Source organism: Lynx canadensis, chromosome A2 (genome assembly GCF_007474595.2).
Source record: "Lynx canadensis isolate LIC74 chromosome A2, mLynCan4.pri.v2, whole genome shotgun sequence".
NCBI classification, from domain to species: domain Eukaryota; kingdom Metazoa; phylum Chordata; class Mammalia; order Carnivora; family Felidae; genus Lynx; species Lynx canadensis.
In genome coordinates, this window is record NC_044304.2 from 7549884 (window position 1) to 7572331 (window position 22448).

The window sequence follows — 22448 nt, forward strand, 5'->3', positions numbered from 1 at the left end:
AGGCTCGATCCTACAAGCAGCTATTCCCATTGAGAATTTGTGCTACAGATACCCTTGAACCTGGGCAAGGAGGCGATGTAGCAGGTGGCTACTACTACTGCAAGGATTAGAAGTGGCCAATGACCCCCAGAAGGGAACAAATGCTAACATTTCAATGATGAGCCACAACACAGCCATAAACTAGAACAAGGAAATCCTGTAGGCCTGGGTATGTGGAACCATCCCGAAGACCTCTAGCAGGTAGGGGAAAAAAAGAGTTCTGCATAGTAGTAGCATTTTTTTTGGAGGGGTTGCCTGGGTGACTCAGTCGGTAAAGCATCCAACTTTGGCTCAGGTCATGATCTCATGGTTCGTGGGTTCGAGCCCCACGTCGGGCTCTGTGCTGACGGCTCAGAGCCTGGAGCCGGCTTCGGATTCTCTGTCTCCCTCTCTCTCTGCCCCTCCCCCACTCATGCGCACGCGGTCTCCCTTTCAAAAATAAACAAACATTTAAAAAAAAAAGAAGAAGAAGTGAATCGATAGGGGCGCCTGGGTGGCTCAGTAAGCATCTGATTTCAGCCCAGGTCATGATCTCACGGTTCGTGAGTTTGGGTCCGCATCGGGCTTTGTGCTGACAGCTCAGAGCCTGGAGCCTGCTTCGGATTCTGTGTCTCCCTCTCTCTCAAAAATAAACAAACATAAAAAAAAATTTTTTTAAAAAGAAAGAAACATTTAAAAAAAGTGTTTTTTAAGTAGGCTCCACACCTATCGTGGGGCTTGAACTCACAACCCCAAGATTGAGAGTCACATATTCTATCTATCGAGCCAGCCAGGCACTCGACGTTACTATTTTTCCAAAAGATGACAAAGCATAGTATGTGTACAGATTTCCTTGTATCTGGACGAAGTGTCTCTGGAAGCAGAAACAGGAAACCAGATGACATTAGTTGCCTTCAGAGAGACGACAGCAGTGGCTAACAGACATTTCACTGTTGATTTCAATATTACCTGCTCACCACCCCCCCCCCCGCCTTACAACTATAATGCAAATTTAGTATGCAAGCTGGTACCAAAAGCAGATCTCAATACACGAGTATGGAGTATGGAATTATCTGGAAGAGGGGAGATGCAACGCACAAGGTCTTGAGAAGTCAAATGAGAAAGAAAAATATTACACGGCCTTTCACAATGTGGTTATACATCTCCCGTCTCAGGGACGTGTTGAGTAGAAACGCTTTGGCCAACACCAGATTAACAACAATATCAAATGTTTATTAAGTACTTGTTTGCAGGTATCTTTGCTAAGAGTCTGACATGAAAGACCTCATTAGCTATTTACATTAGTCCGCTGCAGTGGTGAGCATGACCACCCCCAGGTCATAGTTGAGGAATAAGGCCCAGAGAGGGAAAGCCATTCACCTGAAGTCACACAGGGGAGGAAAGGGTGGGTCTGGCACTCGTCTACGTGGCATGTCCCCCCTCTCCCCCACCCCCCTGCAATTCACCTATTTAGCAAGTAGTTATTGAGAGCCCTCTGTGTTCCAGGCACTGGCCTGCTGCTCGCTGGTGATTCCGAGGTGAACAAAGCTTAAAGAGTTCAGCCAGGTTTTTTTCTGCAGAAACTTTGCTCCGGCTGCAATCCCCAGGGGCGCAAACACCTGCTGCAGAAAGGGCCCAAGGACCACAGCCTCCAGCAGAGAAAATAGGAGTTTATTACCAGCTAGCGGAAATGGTGGGTCCTAAGGGTGGGAGCTGGCGGGGGAGGCGGGGAGGTAAAAAAATCGGATTCGAAGGCCTGAGTAGGTCCTTGCTGGTCCTGGGTCCCTCAGGGGTCTGCCCCAGGCTCATAACCACGGAAGGTGCTATAGTCTGAAGGTGTGCATCCCCTCAAAAAAATTTTTTTTAAAGTAGGCTTCACGCCTGGTGCAGAGCCCCACGCAGGGCTTGAATTCACAACCCCGAGATCAAGACCTGAGCTGAGATCAAGAGTCGGATGCTTAAGCAGCTGAGCCACCCAAGCGCCCATCAGAATCCTTACATTGAAATCCTAATGCTCAGTGTGATGGTATTAGGAGGTGGGCCTTTGGCAGCTGCTAGATCATGAGGTGGAACCTTCAGAAGCGTCTTGACAAAAGAGACTCCAGAGAGCTCCCTAGCCCTCTCCCACCCTGTGAGGACACAGCCAGCAGGTGTGGGCTCCGAACCAAGAGGGCCTTCACCAGAATGTGACCATGCTGGTGTCTTGATCTTGGATGTCTCAGCCTCCGGAGCTGTCAGAAATACACTTGTTGGTGAGCGCCCCCACCAGAGGTGTTGGTAAAGCAACCCGGGCGGACTAAGACAGAAGGAAAGTCCGTTCACAGAGGTGGGGTCTCCAGACAGAATAAGGCACAGGGAATGGTGAGGCCGACCTCTCCCCCTTGGGATCCTCTCGGGGCGGGGAGCCCCTCTCCTGGGTGTCTGCTCCAATACCCTGAGAGCTGGTGGTAGAGGCCTCAGCACACATTGAACACTGAGGCGGCCTGGCCTTGGTACTTCTCCTGGACCGTCTTGAGAATGGGGATGAGGTTCTGGAAAGTGGGGCGGAATGAGGCCTCTGCCTCCCAGCAGTTCTTCATGAGGAGGTAGATCTGGGGAGGAAAGTACTGGAAATGTGGCGGCTGCTCTTTCGGCAGCCGGCTGATGGGGAGGTGAATGGGGGGAGAGAGGGCTCACCTCGCAAGGGCATTTCTCTGGCCGCGGCAGCCTCTCCCCTCGTTCCAGCAGCTCAGTGAGCCTCAGCACCGTCATCTGCCCTTGGGTGAGGCCTATGAGCTCGATGAATTTCTACCCCCAAACAAGACAAGGTCTATTCAGGAGGTGTGTCTACCTAGACAGAGGCTTCTAGCCCCGCCTCTGCTGCTTCTTGGGGCAGAACTTTACACTTATGACTTCATCTCCCTGGGCCTTGGTTTACCCACCTGTAAAAGGGGACAGTAACATCTACCGCTGGGGTTACTGTAGAAGTTAGGTAACTAACATTCATAGAGTAAGTCTGAAACAGGTGTTTGCTATTAAGTCTCTGTTTTTATCTATCCAGAATATTTTTTTTTTAAAAGACTTTTAAGTAATCTCTAAATCCAACGTGTGGCTTGAACCCCATGGGATTAGGGATTAAACCCTTGCTAAAGTGGAGGGGCTGGGAATCCAATGCATGCCTTTCTAACTCCTCTGGAATGGGGTGGGGCTGAGGGCCTGTCTCTCACCGAAGGGGGGCTCTGGCTGGAGTCACAGTAGGTCAGCAGCTCATACATGGTGACCCCAAAGGACCAGACGTCGGATGCATAGTAGAACTTACACTCCTTCAGGCACTCTGGAGCATACCTGGGGGGATGGGGCACTCAGGCCTTGGGCCAGACCAGGTTAGAATCTTACCTGGGGCTTGGGAGCTCTCTGGTCCCAGTTAGGGCCCCACCGGGGTGGGGGGCAATTTCACTGGGATCAGACCCTGTCATCTGAGACCCCAGCATCTATCTCCTTCCCCCTGTCGGCCCCAGGTGACCCTGACACCCCACTTCAGCTGGTCCTGTCTGGTCACCAGAATACGGGGCTGTCCCCATCTTCGCGCACGCGGTAGTACTCATGGCCTTCAGGCACAGCCTTGGCTAGGCCAAAGTCCCCGATTTTGACCAGCCTGTCGTTGTCCAGCAGCACGTTGCGGGCAGCCAGGTCTCGGTGGACGTAGTGCTGTGCATGAAGGTAGGCCATGCCCTGGGGGGAGGGGGAGCCGGGATCAGTGGGGCGGGGTAGAGCCTGAGGAGTCTTGACCAGGACCAGGAGGGGAGGGGGCGATCAGGTCAGGATGGCGGGGAGCAGGTGCAGGAGCAGGCAGGATGGCAAGCGGAGCCCAGCAAAAGGGAGAGGTGATGGCAGGGGTGGGACAATCGGGAGGGACTGGGCTGCCGGGCGTGCCCAAGTGGGCACAGAGATTCCAGGCGAATGGAAACTGGGGATGCGGGGAGCCGGCCCAGGCCTGGGGACTGGTGAGCCGACTGTATGGGACCCTCAGGCCAGGCCAAAGAGGAGGGGCCACTGGCCCACCTCACAGATCTGCTGGGCGAAGAGTAGCAGTTGGGCCAGTCCGACGTTGTGCCGGGGAAGGTAGTCCCGGAGGCTGCCCAGAGGCACGTACTCCATAACGAGCTGCACCGACTTCTCTCCTGATGCAGAAGGCGGGGCCGAGCGGGGATGGAGCCCGGGGCTGGGGGCCGCCCATCCCGAGCCCCGCAGCGCCCTCGCCCCACCCCAGGCGAGGCCCTGACTCGGCCACTCTAGGCCCGGTCCTCAGGTGGGACAGCTCACCCTAAACCTCATCCCCACGTCCCCGGGTGACGGAACCGAAGGTCCCTCCCATCCGTCCTGGCCCCAGCTTTGGGCCAAGGTGGGAAGCAGGCAGCCCCGGCGCAACCACCCCACCCGAGGGCGTCCTCCAGTCAGAAGCTGTAATTGGCCAGGCCCTGCTGGCCCCGCCCACCGAGCCCCGCCCACCTTGGTCCTCACAGCATCCCTTGTATTTGACGATGTGCTTGTGGTAGAGCGTGCGCAGGATGTCGATCTCCCGCCGCCAGCCAGTGCGGAGCTGGGGGCCCCCGCCCGCCTTGAGGGCCTTCACAGCCACCATCTCGCCGGTGCCGTCGTTAGTCGGGTCGTAGCAATACAGACTGACCTTGCCGAAATGACCCTGGCCCCAGAGCACGCAGGAGGGTCGGCCCTACCCCGGCTTCCCAGGACCCACTCCAGCCGGGTCAGTTTGGAAAATCCTGGGCCCCACCTACTCCGTGTTAGGGGGTCTCCTTGGGGCCTAGGCCTCCTTTTCAAATCCTCAGGGCCTCCTTTGAGGCTGAGGGTCTCATAGGCCAGGCCCTTCCTATATTAACTTCCGACCCAAACTCTTTTTACTCCACCAGGCGGGCTTTTGACAGTCCGGGCCCTGCCCCAGCCCCCTCACCTCGCCCAGATCCCGGATCTTTTTCAAATAGCGCTTGTGGAAAACGGTGGGGTCTGATGCAGGCGAGTCGGGGTTCACAGCCAAGACGTCAGCAAGATCTGGAAGAGTCACAGTGGGTGTCACTGGACCCCTAACTCTTCCAGCTACTTGGAGGCACAGAAAGCAGGTGTCTGCTCCCCCAGCATCTGATCTCAAATATAAGGAAACTTTTTTGCAACAGCTGCAAAATTCCACTTCTTGTCCAAAATACAGAACTGGCTGCATCAACACTGACGCCTGGAAGTTCTTAGATTGGGTAAAGGGTATTACATCAAGAGAGAAAGCAAAAGCAAGAGAGTTGCTGCAAGGGCCTAATTTGTCCAAAGAGGTTGTGGCTCTCCCTACATAAGACTTTAAGGGGAGCACAGGCATCCGTACAGCCTTAAGTGAATTCGAAACGGGCACGCATGACGAGTCCCTGTGCGGAAACCTCAGGTGCACCATGCAGGCATAAGCAGGGGTCCCAGCAAGGGGGTGGGGCTCACTCTGGGGCTGCAGCTGAGTGAGGTCACGCAGGATGGTGCGGAAGGAGGGCCGCTGAGCTGGTTCATAGGTCAGGCACTGGCTGGTGAGTGTGGCCAGCTCCGGGCATGAGGGCTGAGGAAGCTGGTGCTGCTTCTGGTAGAAGCACTCTTTCTGCCAGGAAGGGGACCCACAGGAGTCAGTGCCCACCCCTCACCCCCACTCCTGGTCCCCTTCTCCAAAAGAACAGTCAAGCTCTCAGAGCAAGCTAGGTCCTCGTTCTTGTCACTCCCATTTTACAGATGCGGCAGCTGAGGCTTGGCAAATGGAAGCAGACTTGATCACCATTGCAGGGCCAGGACTTGATCCCGAGTCCAGCTGAGCGTGCTGTGCTCGAACACCTCACACTTGGCCCTTCCTGCCCTGGCTTCCACCCACCTCTGCTCCTAGCCCCTCCTCCGTCTGCCTCCAGGAAGCTCCTGCAGCAATCTGAACACACCAGACCCTCGAGGCCTTTGTACATGCTGGGACCTCTGCCTAGGCTGAGCTTCCTAGCCTGGTCACTGCAGTATTTCTGCACTTAGATTAAACCTCCTCTGGGAAGCCTTGCCTGACCCAACTGGTTCCGGGGAGTCCGCTGGTACTCCCTCACCCCCACAGCCTGTGCTGCTCTCATCACGGCCCTGGCTGCTCTGCTTAAAACCGAAACACATCACTTATTTGCTGTATGTCACGACTTTATGACGTAGGGACTGGTTAACCCCAAGTGACGGATAACCTGATGGAGCCCCGGAGATACGAGGCCACACAGCCAAAGGGGAGGCAGCTCTGGACCCCTCTGGTCCAAGATGCCCTCTGGACATCTTGGAAGTGCCAATCCCCTTTAGAGGACGGACCCAGACAAGCCCTGGACGTACCTCGGAAGGGCCGCGGCCCTGCAGAGGGGCCTCCCCGTCGAAGCAGATCTCCAGGAGGGTGACACCAAAGCCCCATTTGTCAGCTGCAGTGGTTAGGGTGCTGGCCCCACCTGACAGGCACTCGGGGGCTGTCCAGGGGATCCTCTCTACCCGCTCTGGAGCCAGGGTCAGAAGTCACCAAGGGTGAAAAGAGCGGGGGGAAGCCCGTCCCTGAACCCAGCCCTGCCCGGGTCCTCACCCTCCCTGGAAAGGGCGCCCAGGCCCACACCGGGATCGCTCAGTTTGATGAAGGGGCTGGTGCCCTCCGCCAGTCCCAGCCGTGCCAGCAGGATGTTCCGGCCACACACATTACCATGAACCAGGCTCTTGTCTTCCTGTGGTGGGGTGGAAAGGGGGCGTGGCCAAGGGGGGAGCGCTGTAGATGCTGCCCCCAGTCCCATCCATGTGGTCTCCACAGGGACGGCCCACGTGAAAGAAATAACCGAGGTCAAATACACCACAAAACCCATAAAACGATCATGGTCATCGTGGGGATCCAAATACGTGGTCATTGGGACCGGGTTGCACCAGGCACCTAGTAGGTCCTTCCAGTTTTCCCAGAGCTGGGGCCAAACTTCCGGTCAGGTCCAACTGCTCTCCTCTAACCAAGCCCGGGGAGCTCTTTCCCCAGGGCCTCTAGGCTGGCTATTCCTTCTTCCCAGAATGCACTTACCCAGATACCCTCGGGACTCCCTTCCTCACCGCCAGGTCACCTTAGTGAGGCCTTCCCCCACCCATCTATTTAAACCTTTGCTTCTTCCCCAGACCCTGCTTTTCCCCCCGTAGTTCTTACGACTTCCTAAAACACTACGCAACGTAGTTAATTATTATTTGTTTGTTCCTCCCAACTAAGTGCCCAGCTCCCTAACGACAGAGACTTTTGTTTTGTTCTCCATCGTGTCCTCAGGGACGAGGACAGAGCCTGGCACACAGAGGTGCTCTGGAAACTGGGGTGACTAGGCCAGGAGGAGCTGGGATGAATGGCAAGAGTGACAGAGGCCGCTGAGGCTAAGCCCCACGGGACCTCAGACACTATAGAGAGAGGTGAGGTGTTCTCTTGGGGGAGATGGGAGCCACAGGGGTGTGTGAGCAGGACAGGTTCATGGAAAGATCCCCCAGGGCCAGTGTGTGGATTAAATAACGTGTTGAGGCCTCCACACCCCATGCTGAGGCCACCCTGGCGCTCCCATCGACCCAGGCCCCACCCACAGGCACGCACCAGGTAGCTGAGAGCGCTGGCCAGCTGCTGGGCCACTGCCACCTTCCAGGCCACAGGCACGTGGCCCCTCTCCCGCCGCAGCCACACATCCAGGGGTCCGTGCTCCACGTACTCTGTCACCATGATGTCTGCAAAGGCCCAGCAGGGGCTGCCCACCTACCTCCACCCTCCAGGGCACAGGTGGTAGGACACGGGGCCTGGGACTGTGGGTGGGGAAGGTGTCGGGACAGAGGCCCGGGGGGCAACTTGGGAGTGACGCTGGGGTGAGGGGAAATGCGGGATGGAGGGTAGGCAATGTGGGTGCAGGGTGAGGCAGAGGTGAACGCTGGCATCTGAGTCCAGGGTGGGGCCGGGGAAAGCTGACATGTAAAGTGACAACGTGAGGATGTCACTGGGGAACCGGGGGTGGGTACAGGTGAGTGGAGGTGTGGAGGTTAAGACAGGGGCATCATAAGGGCTGACAGGATCCCACCAGATTGGGGCACTCACGGGGTGTAGACCCGCGTTGGAGGGAAAGCCAGAGAAATGGACAGGTGGGGTTGAGAATGTGGGGGCTACTGGCTGGGGTCACCCTGGACGTGGAGTTTTGAGGTACACACAGGGTAGGGGTAGAGGTAGGGGCGGAGGCAAGAGATCTGGGAGGACTGGGGAGCCCAACGGTGCCGGTGTCTGCGTGGGGTCACAATGCCAGTGGGGTCAGAGAGTCGAGAGATGCAGGGGACTAGGGGTGTCAGGTGGTAGATGGGCTAGGGATCCAGCCAGGAGTCAGGGTGTAGGTCAAGGGTTAGGGTACAGCCAGGTACCGGAGTAGAGGGAAAAGTCAAGGTATAGTCAGGGATGAGGATGCAAAGTGAGTGTTGGGATACAGTCAGGGGGTGGGGTACAGGTTGAAGGTCGAGTAGCCACAGTTTGAGGTGTGTAGTCAGAGATCATGGTATAAGTCAAGGTGGAGCATGGAGTCAGGGGTGAAGACACAGGTCAAGGGTCAGTGTACAACCCAGGGAGTGGGTATAAGGGGACTGCAAAGCGGGGGGCGGTGGGGGACCCACTCACTCTCAGAGCCGTGCACGCAGACGCCGTGCACAAAGGCCAGGTGCACGTGGGAGACCTGGCTCATGAGGCTGGCTGTCTCGTAGAAGGCCTGTGGACGTGGGGCAGGTCAGGTGGCCACAGACCCTGACCGTCCCCCCCCATCCTGCCACCTGGCCCCTGGCGGTGCTCACTCACCAGGGCGATGTCGTGGTGACTGGGATCCAGCACCTTGAGTACCACTCGTAGCTCCTGCCCACGGTCCCCACTGGGCGTGGGGGGGTCCCCATCATCTGCCGTGCCCTCCTTGGGGCCTCTTTCCCCCACCCGTAAGATGCCCTCATACACATTGGTCCTCGTGCCTTGGCCCAAGTGGGACAGCTGGAGGGACAAAGCACAGAACGTCTCCATGACAACAGCTCGAGGCCGCCCTCCCCAGTGCCCCGGAGCCCCGACTGCACGGACCTGGGTAATGTCATCCTGGCAGACGCGGTGGAAGCTGAGCTGGCTGAGGTTGAGTGGCCCAGGGCTGGCCCGAGACCCACGCATGATGATGAGGTTGGAGAGCTCTGGGGGTTGAAGTGACATCACCGTGGGCTGGCACGGGGAGGAGACGCCCCCCCCCCCCACCGGCTCCCCGTACCATACCTCCGGGCCGTGGCAGGCAGCAGCGGCGCAGGGAGAAACAGTCGTCCCCGGCCCGCAGCGAGCAGCCCTGCAGGGCGGTGCGCAGCTCCCGCACGCTCGGGAAGGAGCGGTCCCAGCCCTCCAGCTCGAAGCTCCCGGCCCGCAGCTCAATGGGGAATTTACGGAGGTGCAGCTGCTGCCCGCCAGGTGCCTGGGGTGGGTGGCAGGGGTGGGGGCGGTGAGCAGGGGTCCAGGCAGGGAGCGCGCCCAGCCCCGGCCCGGGACCCCCGCCCCAGGCCCACCTGGTCACGCTGGGCCACCGTGAGGATGAGACGGTTGAGGTGGCTGGTGCTCCAGTGGATGAGGTAGAGGCCATCTTCGGGCCGCAGCTTGGCCAGCACGAATGGCTCCCTGTAGAAGACAAGGGGGCGTGTCGGGGAATCCCGGGGTACGGCTGGACCCGCGCCTGGCCACAAGGACACACGAAACCTCCCTGGCAAAAGAGCGTGACAAATGTCAGACTCGGGCACTTACGTGCAGACGCTGAGTCTGAACACAGACGCGTACCAATTAAACACGGTCTTGCACGTGAACACTCCCGGGGCGATAGAGGTACCACAAGACGCATATGCTCATGTGTGACAACGGCTGGACAGTGTCACCAACATGGTGACACACACACAGACGGTCAACTGCATTCAGACACTGGATGGGCACACACCCTGCCAGCCACCTTGACACGCAGCACGTAGTCTGTTGCACGTTCATAGGACAAGAGTCACAGACACAGCCGCTTACCCGTTATGACGTGGTGGCACAGGGGCATCGATATCCTAGACCCAGAGGTGACAACGTCGTGAGCACAGATAGGCAGTACGTGGGCTGCAGCCACAGAGGCCCAGACACCTACGCGTGCAGGGGCTCACGTGCTACTACGGACTGAATGTCCGTGTGTCCCTGGAATTCCTGTGCTGAAACCTAAGCCCCAAGGTGACGCTGTGAGGAAGTGGGGCCTCTGGGAGGTGATCAGGTCACGAGGGTGGAAAGCCCACGAATAAGATCAGTGCCCTTATAGAAGGACCTCAGAGAGCTCGCCTGCCCCTTTCACGTGAGGACCCAGCCAGAGGGCTGTCTATGACCCAGGAGGCGGGGCTCTCAACCGAACACCGGACCTGCCTGCACCTTGAACTTAGACTTCCGGCTTCCGGAACTATGAGAACCAAACGTCCGTCGCCTCTACGTCACTCAGCCAGTGCTACTGTCCTAGCCGCCCAAACAGACCAGGACACACGCCGATGCGGCCCCCAGACCCCAGGACGGGTGGCCGTGCACATCGGCTGGGACATGGCACAGCCACGGCCCTCAGGAGGTGGGATGGCCGCTTCACCCTCCTCTGGGGTAGAGACCAAGCTCCGAGCCATCGGACCTCTTAGACACCTCGATGGCCCGTCCCGGGGCCGCAGATGGCGCAGGACCGCCCAGGCACAGGTATGAGGCAGACGAACCGCGAGTCACAAACCCTGACCCAGGAGCATGCAGGATGGCCACACGCGTGTCTGAGGACCACTTAAGTACTGACACTTGACGTCCTTGGCCCCGTATGTCCGAACAGAATTGCACAGACAGTGACCAGGACACACACACACACACCTGTGGGGATGTAAACACACATGTATGTGAAGGCCACTAGCGTTTGTCCAACCTACAGCTCCACAAAGATCACCCGTCCCGTCACGTAAAAACAGGCAATGACGATTTTATATGTAATCATAAAACACAGCCGCACACCCAAAGAGCCGTTAAACGTGTGTGGTGACAGTCCCAGACCTAGGTACTGTCATGACACGTGCCCACGCCACGGCAGGCACCCTCTCTCCCCCTGTAACCCGAGGCGTGCACACGTGCACCCACGGGCATGCACACACATGTACACACATGGACGCCATAGGCACAGATGCATGTGCACGTGTGTGTGCTTACACACGGCCACACTCACAGCTGCGCTCACACGCGTAGGCATGTACTAAGATAGGAAGGCTTGCTCGCACGTGTACACTCTCACACGGAGGTGAGCACACACCACACACACACACACACACACACACACACACACACTAATGTGAACACACGCGAAGACCTCGATACAAACACCTCGTTCAAGCCTCACCGTCCCTGGAGCTTGCGGCCCGGCTGGCAGCCCCACGTCGCCCCATGTCACCCAGCCGCCCTCCCAGCACTCACAGCAAGGGCCCGTGGATGCCATCCCGGATGCTCATCACCAGCCGCGGAGGGGCCACCTCCCGGCACAGGTAGTGGCTCGAGTCGGCCGTCAGGCGGAAATAGCCGTCCACCAGCGACACCAAGGACAGGGCCACAGCCCGGGAAGGCAGGGTGAGCTCCTGCTGGCCGGGGTTGGGGTGGGGGGACGTCAGGCAGCCATCGCAGACCAGAGGCGCCCCCCGCGCCCCCCCGTCAGGCCCGCAGCCCCAGGGCCCCACCAGGCACTTGTCCTGACAGTGGATGCTGACGTGGCGCTCTTTCAGCACCACGTGGGTGATGTCCTGGAAGTCACAGAAGTAGGCCCATGGCGCTTCCCGAGGCCTGTCCACTGGCTGGTTGCCCACCTCCTGGGCCTTGCTTTTCTTCCCTGATGGGCCAGCACGGGGGTTCCTGCTGCAACCATCGCCACTGGGACCCTGGAAACCCAGCAGGGCCGTGCCAGCTTAGTCCCCCGCACAGTTTTCCCGGGGACAGGCTCCTCAGGCATCCCCCTAAGTCCCCGTGTCACAGATGGGACGGAGACCTTCCCCCAAGAGACACACACGCCAGAAGACAGAACCTCAGGGAGGAAGAGAGGGGGAGCCGAGCCCTCTCACCCCCAGGTACCAGACGAGGGTCCCTCAGAGATGCAGACCTCAGAAAGTAGGTCCCTAGGGGGGAGACAGAGGCTGCTCCCCAAAAATCCACCCCAGGGGACAGACAGACACACCCCAGCGCCACGTGGGGAAAGGGCTCACGGCAGCCACCCTTGGAGGCCAAGGCTGAGCAGGAAGCCCAGCCCCAGCCATCGGGGCCCCCGGGTGGAAGAGGCACTCTGCTCACCTCTGCCTGGACTGGCCGCCACCGGATGCCACCAGTGCCTGTCACCAGCACCTCATGAGTAGGGGGTCCGGGGGCCAATTCAGGCCCAGGCTCCGGGGGGGACTGGCCCCCGTCCTGGACGTAGCAGGGGTCCCCCACGGCCTGGGCCTGCTCCTCCAGCCGGCACACGAGCACGCGCTCCGTGCCGAAGCGGGGTGCCAGCTGCTCCAGCGTGGCCAGGTACTTGACCATGATGACCGGCTGGGAGACGTGGCCCGGCTGGAAGGCCCGCACAAACCTGCGGAAGAGCCTCCGTAGGCGCAGCCGTGTTAACGCGTTGTGCCGCCGGAGCTGCAGCCGGAAGGAGCGCGGGATGCAGTCCTTGAAGCTGGGGGGCAACCAGGAAGGGCTGGTCAGGAGCCCGGTTGCAGGCCCAGCCGCGTCACGCTGGGTGAGCGGCCTAACCTCTCTGAACCTCAGCTGCCTCGTCTAGAAAACAGGCCGGCCGTCGTGCAGGTGGAAAGAGAGCAACGCAATAAAGGGCCAGCACAGGGAGGCCAGCCGGTGTCAGAATTCTGGAGCAGACAATGGGGCTAAAATCCCAGCTCTTGGACAACCTCCTAAAGCGCTCGGTCTTCTCATATATAGGGTGGGATCAAACAGGGCCCACTTCCAGGCCTGAGGCCTGAGGGCTGCTGACTGGCACATAGTAAGATCTATGTGAACATCAGGTGTTACTACTGGAGAAGTCACGATTAGCTTTTATCACCGATATGATGATTATCGACAAAAGGCACAGCTCTGGGAGGCCCCTCTGCTCCTCACAAACCCTTATCCTCTCCCCTCTTCTCCCACCGCCTGTCTGGCATCTGACCTCCAGTACAGCTCACTTAGCTAACAGATTTCTGAGCCTCAGTCTCCATGTCCCAAGCCCTCTCTCCCAACCCTAGATCAGAGCGATCCAAAAGCTTGAGGTTTTAGCTGCCTCTTGCCCCCACTTCCAAGCTTCCCAGGGCTCCTTGGAGCCCTTGGGAGAAAGGTCCCCTGACTACACCCTGGTGGACTCAGGCCCCCATATTCCAAGTTCAGATCTCCAAGAAGAAGGCCGCTGCTGCCTACTGCCTCTGGGCCTTTGCGTATGCTTTTCCCTCTGCTTAGAATGCTTGGCCAACACAGTCCACATCTGGATAAAGCTGACTCAAACTTCAGGTCTTAGCAGAAATGTCACTTCTCCCAGGAAGCATTCTCTGATGTCGAGGCTAGAGGGGGTACTCCCTCCGGGCTTCCAAGCACCTTGGACTTTGTTGTCCCAGCCTGGGTCTTCCAGAGTGATAACATGACAGAAATGGAAAGGACATGTGCTTTAAGAACTGTTGGTCTAGGGGCGCCTGGGTGGCTCAGTCGGGTAAACGTCCGACTTCAGCTCAGGTCACGATCTCGCGATCTCGCGGTCCGTGAGTTCGAGCCCCGCGTCGGGCTCTGGGCTGATGGCTCGGAGCCTGGAGCCTGCTTCCGATTCTGTGTCTCCCTCTCTCTCTGCTCCTCCCCCGTTCATGCTCTGTCTCTCTCTCTGTCTCAAAAATAAATAAACGTTAAAAAAAAATTAAAAAAAAAAAAAAAGAACTGTTGGTCGTGTAGGATCCATTTCTCTCACTGCCTCTTCCAGGCAGTGTACCCGGATTACCCAGGCCCTCACAACAATGGAGGTGCAGACAGCTCACTCCCAGCTCCCCATGCTCCTATGTCCTTCCTTCCCTTGAACTCTAAGGAATTCTCCGAGTTTACTCTGCTCCACCTACACATCCTCCAACACATCTGCCAGGCCTCGGGGTCTTCGCACTGGCTGTTCTCTCTGTTCAGGACGCCCTCCTCTCGGATACGCACCGCGCTCCCTCCTTCACTTCCTTCAAACCTTGGAATCTGAATACTACCTTCTCCTTCTTCCTCCCTTCCTGCTTAATTTTTTCCCCTCTGCGTGTAGCATCACCTGAAACCCTGGACCTTTCGCTTTTGCCGTTCTGTGTGCTGCCTGGCTCCTTGACCAGACGTGAGTTCCGAGAGGACAGTGATTTTTGTCTGACTCGTTCGCTGTTGTGGCCTCGGCACCCGGCACCAGCGCCAGCATACGGCAGGCACTGGACAAGCGTTTGCCGAATGAAGACATTGCAGGATGCAAGGTCTACCGTGACTCCCAGATACCTGTCCCCGCCCCATTCCCGGACACCTGATCTTCTTGGCCACCTTCTCCAGGGGGATACCATGGCAAAGGGCGAGGTGGCAGAGGTGCAGAAAGGCCATGCCCAGGCTCTCGTTCTTAAAATGGTGGATCTCCTCCTCGCTCGACAGCTCCCACAGTGGTGCCACATCATTCACAAACTCGTGCTTGCCCTGGGTGGGTGGGGGGAGCGGGCAGAAAGGGAGGCATGAAAACCTGTTCCCTCTCTGGCTTCTGTCCACTCTCGGGATGGGAGGGAACCCCCATTTTCTGGAAAGGCCAAATACGCAGCATACATGCCTCCTCTGCCCCACCCTCGGCCTGTGGCACACATCACTAATTGATCACAGCACTCTCTCCCACGCAATCCTGTCTCAGAACCCTGTGGTTCGGACGGCCAAAGGATCCCAGACGGCAAGGGCTGAAACCTATTCGCTTTAGTGAACTGGGGAGGGAAGCGGGGCTCCTCAGCTACCCCCGAGTCCCTCACAAACAGCCCCACGTCCCCAGCAGCCCTGCACACACCTGCTCAAAGAGGTACTCAAAGGAGGCTGGGTCCAGGACTTGCACCCCCTGCTCTGCCTGTTCCGAGGAAGACTTGGCCCCGGTGGGCCCACAGCGGTACACGGCCGGCTCCTGAGGATTCATGCTGTGCCAGTTCCGGAAATAAAACCTGCAAGAGGGGAGGGAGGGGGAACAGCTGGGGCCTTAGCGTGGACTCAGACCAGCTCCAGGAAGGTGGGGTGCTGGGGAACGAGGGGGGCAGAACAAAAGGGGGCGAGACTTCCAAGGGGCCTTCACCCACCTCATGCGGAAGTACAATGTCAGGTTCATGTCTCTGGAGACCTCCAAGATGTGGTTCGGGGGCAGCCACACCTGGGCCTGGGCATCAAAGAGGGCGAAGAGATTGAGGCAGGATGGACTGATGCCTGGAACAGGGAGGAAACAAGATCAGGAGTCCACAGCTGCTGCCATCTGTCTTGTGGACCCCCTCGTAGGCCCGGCCCTCCCCTCCCTCCACCTCCCTCCCCTCTGCTCCTCCTGCACATCGAGCGCAATGCAACATATGTTGATCATGCTGCGGCTTCACAGACTAGATTTCCTATCCTGGTTTCTGGACAACGGGATGTTGGCGGAAGGGAGACGCAGATTCCCAGGCCAGGAAATAAACTGTCTCGCATCTTCCCTGTCTCAGGGGTGGTGGAGACCCCTTGTGTCGAAGCTACAAGATAGAAGTGAATCATTCAACCTGCATTAGATTTTAGGTAAACCTTTGCTGCCCTTGACCCAGGAAAATTTGGGAGGCTGCCATTCCTAGAGCGAGAACCTATCCTAGACCGACCCACCCAACTCTACAAACTGCTGGCACTCTGCCTGGTCTCGCTCTGAACTCCAGCCCCGGGGGAAGAGCCACCTGCCTCCTGGCTGTCTCCCCCTGGATGCCAGAGCCCTCTTAGATGTGCCTTGTTTCAAAGAGATCTTGTCTCAGGTCCCCAGACCTGCCTCTTGTCTGCCCAGTTCTTTTTTTTTTTTTTCCCTTCTGTCTGCCCAGTTCTTTAAACTAGGACTTGGTCCTTGTCCTCAACTCCCCCCCAGCACCCCACATCAGATGGGTCACAAGGCCTGTTCTGTCCGCATCCTCCAATCTCCCTGGGTTCCTTCCGATCCAAAGCCCAGCCCTAGTCCAGCCTCCAGACTTGCTGTTGTTTCCCACACCGGCCACCCAAGGCATCCTTTTACACACGTCACTTAATATTTTCATCTAAGATAGTCCAACCAGAATCATTTATAATCACCAAAGTACAGAGACAAGATAAAGACCTAAAACTTGACTGCTACAATGGAAGCCTCTGCCTACATTCTCTTCCTTTCCCCTCCTGTAAAGAGGTAACCATACTCCTGAAATAGAGCTTATCATTTCCATATCCTCTATGATCTAGTCTCAAGTGTTATAAGCTCTAAATCTAATACTACACTATAGGTGTCCTTCTATAATTTGGTTTTTTTTTTTTTTAATGTTTAATGTTTATTTTTTGAGAGAGAGCGAGCGAGCGAGTGAGCAGCCAGGGAAGGGCTGAGAAGGGGAGAGAGAATCCTAAGAAGGCTCCGCGCTGTCAGTGCAGGGCTTGAACCCACAAACTGTGAGATCCTGACCTGAGATGAAACCAAGAGTTGGAGGCTTAACCATCTAAACCAACCAGGCGCCCCTACAATTTTCTTTTCCTTTTTAAAATGTTTATTTATTTAAAAAATTGGTTTAACCTTTATTCATTTTTTGAGAGAGAGAGAGAGAGAGAGAGACAGAGCACGAGTAGAGGATGGGTAGAGAGAGACAGAGACACAGAATCAGAGACACAGAATTCGAAGCAGGCTCTAGGCTCTGAGCTGACAGCTTACGTGGGGGTTAAACCCACAAACCGTGAGATCATGACCTGAGCCAAAGTTGGACGCTTAGCCAACTGAGCTAAGGCCAGGCATCCTGCCCTTTTAACGTTTATTTATTTTTGAAGGAAGGAGAGACAGAGCATGAGCGGCTAGGGGCAGAGAGAGAGGGAGACACAGAATCCGAAGCAGGCTCCAGGCTCTGAGCTGTCAGCCCAGAGCTCGACACGGGGCTCCAACTCACGAACCGCGAGATCATGACCTGAGCCAAATTTGGACACGTAACCAACTGAGCCACCCAGGCTCCCTTCTTATTTTTTTGTTTAATGTTTATTTATTTCTTTTTTTTTTTTTTAATTTTTTTTTCAACGTTTTTATTTATTTTTGGGACAGAGAGAGACAGAGCATGAATGGGGGAGGGGCAGAGAGAGAGGGAGACACAGAATCGGAAACAGGCTCCAGGCTCCGAGCCATCAGCCCAGAGCCTGACGCGGGGCTCGAACTCACGGACCGCAAGATCGTGACCTGGCTGAAGTCGGCCGCTTAACCGACTGCGCCACCCAGGCGCCCCTAATGTTTATTTATTTCTGAGAGAGAGGGGAGAGAGAGGATCCAAAGTGGGATCTGCGCTGACAGCCGCAAACCCAACGCGGGGCTTGAACTCAGAAGGGCGACATCATGACCTGAGCCAAAGTCAGATGCTTAATCGACTAGGCCCCCAGGGCCCCTGCTTTTTCAAGTTACAATAGGTTTTAAAACCTCACACACGAAGGGTGCCTGGCTGGCTCAGTTGGTAGAGCGTGTGACTCTTGATCTCGGGGTCATGAGTTTGTAGCCCGGTGTTAGGTGTAGAGATTAAAAAATAAATTAAAATTAAAATAAAAAATGGGGCATCTGGGTGGCTCAGTCGGTTGAGAATCCGACTTCAGCTCAGGTCATGATCTCGCAGCCCATGAGTTCGAGCTCCGCATTGGGCTCTGGGCCGACAGCTCAGAGCCTAGAGCCTGCTTCAGATTCTGTGTCTCCTCTTTCTGTCCCTCCCCCATTCACATTTTTTCTCCCTCTCCCTCTCTCTCAAACATAAATAAACATCAAAAATCTCTTAAATAAATTAAAAAAAAAAACTTCCCACATGACATGTGTAACTTTGGTGAAATTCCTTTTTCCTGACTATAGAACATTTCAGCATTCAACCTGACTGCAATTTATGCATTCTCCTACAGAGGGACTCTGAGACAGCCTCCCATCCTTCACTAAAATAAATGAAGCAGCTCCAAACATTCTGGAAAGCGTCTCCTAAAACATATGAGCGGAGCGACCGTAAAGTACCCATCCAGGAGTGGAACTGTGTGGGATGATGCAAATCGCTCTTCAAGGTCGCTGTGTCCAAGTGTACTGCCTCCCGCAGAAGGAGAATGCCTCCCTGAGAGGCAGCTTCCTAAAGAACCAATCTGTTTTGCTCTCTGGCTTGAACTTTCCACGGCTCCCCATTGCCCCATGAGAAAGCCCAACCCCCTCAGCACAGAATAACCATGACCTGGACCTGGACCCTGACAAATAAGGTTCCGCTTTCAATTCCTACTTCCCTTACCAAATTCTTAGAACTCACAATGTAGTCCCTCTTAAGGTCTTTTGCTTCCTCCAAAGATCAGGCTGTCTGGGCCCTTTACAAATCCTGTTCCTTCTGCCAGGCATGCATCACATCACCCGGCAACTCCTGTCTGAGCTCTTGAAGAATCGGCCACCAATGGGAAAGCGCAACGTGTGATAGATATCCACCATTAGGCCCCCATCAGACTGTGGGTAAGGAGGTTTGAGAGAATTTCCTGGAGGACGGGGCCAATAAGCAAAGTCCCACTGGACAGACCTTCTCCTTCTCTGGAAGAAGAAATTACACTTTTGGGGGCACCTGGGTGACTCGGTTAAGCGTCTCTCTCTTTTTTAGTTTTTTAAAAAATGTTTTTATTTTATTTTTGAGGGAGAGACAGAGCGCGAGTGGGGGAGGCGCAGAGAGAGAGAGGGAGACACAGAATCCAAAGCAGGCTCCAGGCTCCAAGCTGTCAGCACAGAGCCTGATGCGGGGTTCAAACCCACCGACTGTGAGATCATGGCCTGAGCTGAAGTGGAACGCTTAACCAACTGAGCCACCCAGGTGCCCCTGATTTTTTTTTTTTTTTTTTTTTTTAAGTAATCTCTACACCCAACCTGGGGCTTGAACTCACAACCCTGAGGTCAAGAGTCACATGCTCTACCAACTGAGCCAGCCAAGTGGCCTTTCTTGAATTTTTTATTTTTCTCCATCAGCCATCTCTGCTGTTTTCCTATTCATTGTGTTCCTTGCTGGTTTTCCTATTGGAATATCAGCTCTACCAAGGCAGTGATTTGGGGCTGGCACACTACAGTTCCTCACTCGATGTCTGCTGAATATTCGAATGGGCAGAAGGATGGATGGCTGGATGGGCCCAGCTGCTGCTCTCAGCACCCCCACCCCCCACCCCCACCACATGGCCGATGCCCCAGACTCACCGACTTTGTGTGCGATGTGGATGCAGACCTCCTCTGCGGTCAGTGTGGCCTCGCTGAAGGTGACCCAGGGGTCCCCGCCATCAGGGCCAGCCCAGTGCAGAAGGACCTTTAGGCCTCCCCTGGAGACCATGGGCTGAGCCTCATCCCCATCAGGCCTGCTGTCCCTGGTGGTGGCACCCCAACGGCACAGAGGCATGCTCTTGACAGCTGGCTTGGCTGGGAAGAGACAGGCCATCAGCCCCAGACCTTGACCTGACGTCCCCTCAACCTTCCACTCATCCAGGCTAAGGCCTGAGGGGAAGATTCTGGAACCCCCTCTCTGTATGACCTCAGACACCCAATTCCTCTCCCTGAGCCTGTTTCTACATCTGTTTGATGGAGTTAGAGAACATGCCCGCACCTATTAGATCTGTCATGAACAATAATGAACCCCTTTATTGGACAGGTTTGCACCAATATAAAAACCTGTTTTGAACCCACCTTCCCAAAATCAACAGGCAGGCAGGTGTGGTGAAACAGACCACGGGGGCAAATCTTGGATCTCTCCGTGTCAAATCAGACAAGTCACTTAGCCACACTGGGCCTCAGTTTCCCCATTGGAAAATGGAGATGCTGGGAGCATTGCCATGAAAAGATGGTTGTAACATCACAGCTCAGCCCTTAACGCAGGCATGAAAAAATAACAAATATGACAAAAACAAGAATAAAATCATTATTATTGCTTCCATCGTCCTTCTCTTACAGGCCAAGATTCCTGCCTCCCACATCTACCCCGGTGAGTAACCCCAGGTACTGCCGACTCCCCTGAGCCTAGGACAGGTTGTGTTTCATTTTCTCCCTTCAATCTAGCTGTGGGGTTTTTTCTAGAGCCAGGCCCGGGCCTCAGGCCTCCAAGTCCTCCAGTTTTAAGATAAACAGTGATCCGGAGAAGAGAATGTCGCCATAGCACAATGTCAGATTCCTCAGCAATCAGCCCCTCTCTGAGCCTGTGTCCTCGTCTGGAAAATGAGCATATAACAGCCTCTCCTCCCTCAAAGCGTTGTTGGGAGGATTCAATGAGATGAGGCAGGAAGGGCGCTCAGCACAGGGCCTGGCAGGCTGTAAGTACTTAATAAATATTCGCTATTATTATGTGTTAACATTTGAGAAAATATGGTGGGGACGTCCATTTCCTCCTTCCTCATCCCCACCGGGTCCAGAGCCAGCTTTGCAAATGGGGTTGGAGGTCTCCACCCAGGAGGTCCGCATCGCCCACCCCCCCACCCCCCAAACAAACACCCAAACCTCGAAACTTCGCTGGCAGGGGCAGGAACCACGAGGTGCACCCACCAGGCATTGACCAGTCACAGGGCAGCGGGTGTTGCTATCCTCACCACCCCCCCCCGCCCCCGCCCACCGGCCAAGCGCAGCCACTCCCCCCCTCCCCTCCCCGCAACCCCCTCTCCCCTTCTGCCCGCTCCCCGCCTCCAGCAGCGCCTCCCGCTTCCCTCTAGAAGACCTCCCAGCGGCACCTGGCTCACCCTTTCCCGGACTCTGGCTAGGACCCGGGACCCCGCCCCACAGCCAAGGGCAGCCGCCGCCAAATTGCCGCCGAGACACCGCCTCCTATTGGCCACCTGAAATGGGCATAGTCATTGGCCGCCGCTGTGACCCGTCGCAGGTAACCATTGGTCCTTTCGTTGCAATGGTGGAGTTCCTATTGGTCCTCAGCTTCACTTCCCCACCCCTCCCAACCGCGATTGGCTGGGGCGGCTCCTGGATGCGCTTCAGCGTCAGCGACTGGCTGTTGGGGAAAGTGGGCGGAGATGCGGAAGGGGTGGCTCGCTGGGGTGGCTGGAGAGTGTGGCCTGCCACTGACGCCTAAGCAATTGCCCACGCGGACGGTGGGCCAAAGTTAGGCTTTGGGACTTGGTGTAAACCCCATGTCCTTATCTTGGCGATCAAGGCTGCAGCCCAGCCAACCGCCATTCAGTCTTTCTTCGTCCTGTTATGTGACTCCATTCCATTCTGCCTCTCTTCCCTTGTCCCTGCCTGGCCAGCTCCGCCTAGCTGGATGAAGACCTCCTCCACCCCACCCCACCCCACCCCACCCTCACCCTCACCCCCATCCCACCCCACCCCCACCGCAAGGAGGCATTTTTGACCTACCTGCTCAAATCCTTTTCCTGATCACCTACACCTCTGAATCTGTCAAAGTAGCAGCTTGGATGTCCAACCAAGTTTTTTGGTTTTTGTTTTTTTGAGTGAGGGGGGGGGGGAGCACGTGCGCGAGAGGGGGAGGGAAAGAGAGAGAGAGAATTTTTTTTTTTAATTTATTTATTTTGAGAGAGAGAGAGAGCAGGGGCGGGGCAGAGGTGGAGGCCGGGAGAAAATCCCAAGCAGGCTCTTAACTGCCCGCTTGGGGAGCCGGACTGGGGCTAGAACCTATGATCTGTGAGATCATGACCTGAGCCAAAGTCAAGAGTCCTACGCTTAACCTACCGAGACCCCTGGCACACCAAGGGAGAGAGAGAGACTCTTAAGCAGGCTCCACACTCAGCGCGGGGCTCCATCCCACGACCCTGGGATTATGACCTGAGCCAAAAGCAAGAGACAGTGGCTCAACCTACTGAGCCACCCAGGTGCCCCTCCACCTTATCTGAGTTCTAATGGACACACAGCAAGTCGCTGTCCTTTACTCAAAAGGCTGTGCACCGAATGTTTTCATGCATTATCTTATTTGGTCCTGGCAGCAGTCCACTGGGGGCTCATCCCCATTTCTCAGAGCAAGAAACTGAGGCACAGACAGGTGACAAAGACCCTCTCCTTGACCAAACTAATCAGAGCACTCTTTTCGACTAGTCCTTGACCTTGGCCTGAGCCTATCTTCAGCCTGTTCTGTCCAGTCTGAGCAAAGAATCCTTTAAGTCGTCAGCCACTTTTGATATCTGATCAAGTTCCTCCCAG

The 22448-nt window shown here is 56.2% G+C and overlaps 1 protein-coding gene across 4 annotated transcripts; it reads right to left on the reverse strand.

The window, feature by feature from the left end:
- Positions 1–1230: 1230 nt before the first annotated feature.
- Positions 1231–21104, reverse strand: TYK2 (tyrosine kinase 2). 4 transcript variants are annotated; one of them, XM_030299920.1, is made up of 25 exons: positions 21023–21104; positions 19983–20161; positions 19503–19718; positions 15400–15523; positions 15120–15267; positions 14604–14767; positions 12401–12767; positions 11797–11994; positions 11540–11697; positions 9601–9709; positions 9320–9509; positions 9137–9240; positions 8870–9052; positions 8696–8783; positions 7643–7770; positions 6623–6758; positions 6385–6539; positions 5491–5641; positions 4967–5064; positions 4507–4699; positions 4060–4178; positions 3557–3729; positions 3225–3342; positions 2695–2805; positions 1231–2609 (listed from the first exon to the last, which is right to left on the reverse strand). In XM_030299920.1, the coding sequence occupies exons 3-25, from the start codon at positions 19696–19698 to the stop codon at positions 2475–2477; spliced, it is 3546 nt and encodes a 1181-aa protein (XP_030155780.1). In that variant the 5' UTR covers positions 19699–19718; positions 19983–20161; positions 21023–21104; the 3' UTR covers positions 1231–2474. The 4 variants fall into 4 exon arrangements, with proteins under 4 accessions (XP_030155780.1, XP_030155788.1, XP_030155772.1 ...); XM_030299928.1 differs by lacking the exon at positions 19983–20161 and having other exon boundaries at positions 21023–21093; XM_030299912.1 differs by lacking the exon at positions 21023–21104 and having other exon boundaries at positions 19983–20751.
- Positions 21105–22448: the final 1344 nt, after the last annotated feature.

Excerpts from the sequence above, each read along its gene's own strand:
- TYK2 (XM_030299907.1), bottom strand. The coding sequence starts at position 19,737 with ATGGCCTGTCTCTTCCCAGCCAAGCCAGCTGTCAAGAGCATGCCTCTG. Across the intron at positions 9,053-9,136 it reads GCCAGGATGACATTACCCAG|CTGTCCCACTTGGGCCAAGG; the intron begins GTCCGTGCAGTC and ends TTGTCCCTCCAG. Across the intron at positions 6,759-7,642 it reads CCAGCGCTCTCAGCTACCTG|GAAGACAAGAGCCTGGTTCA; the intron begins GTGCGTGCCTGT and ends ACCCCACCACAG.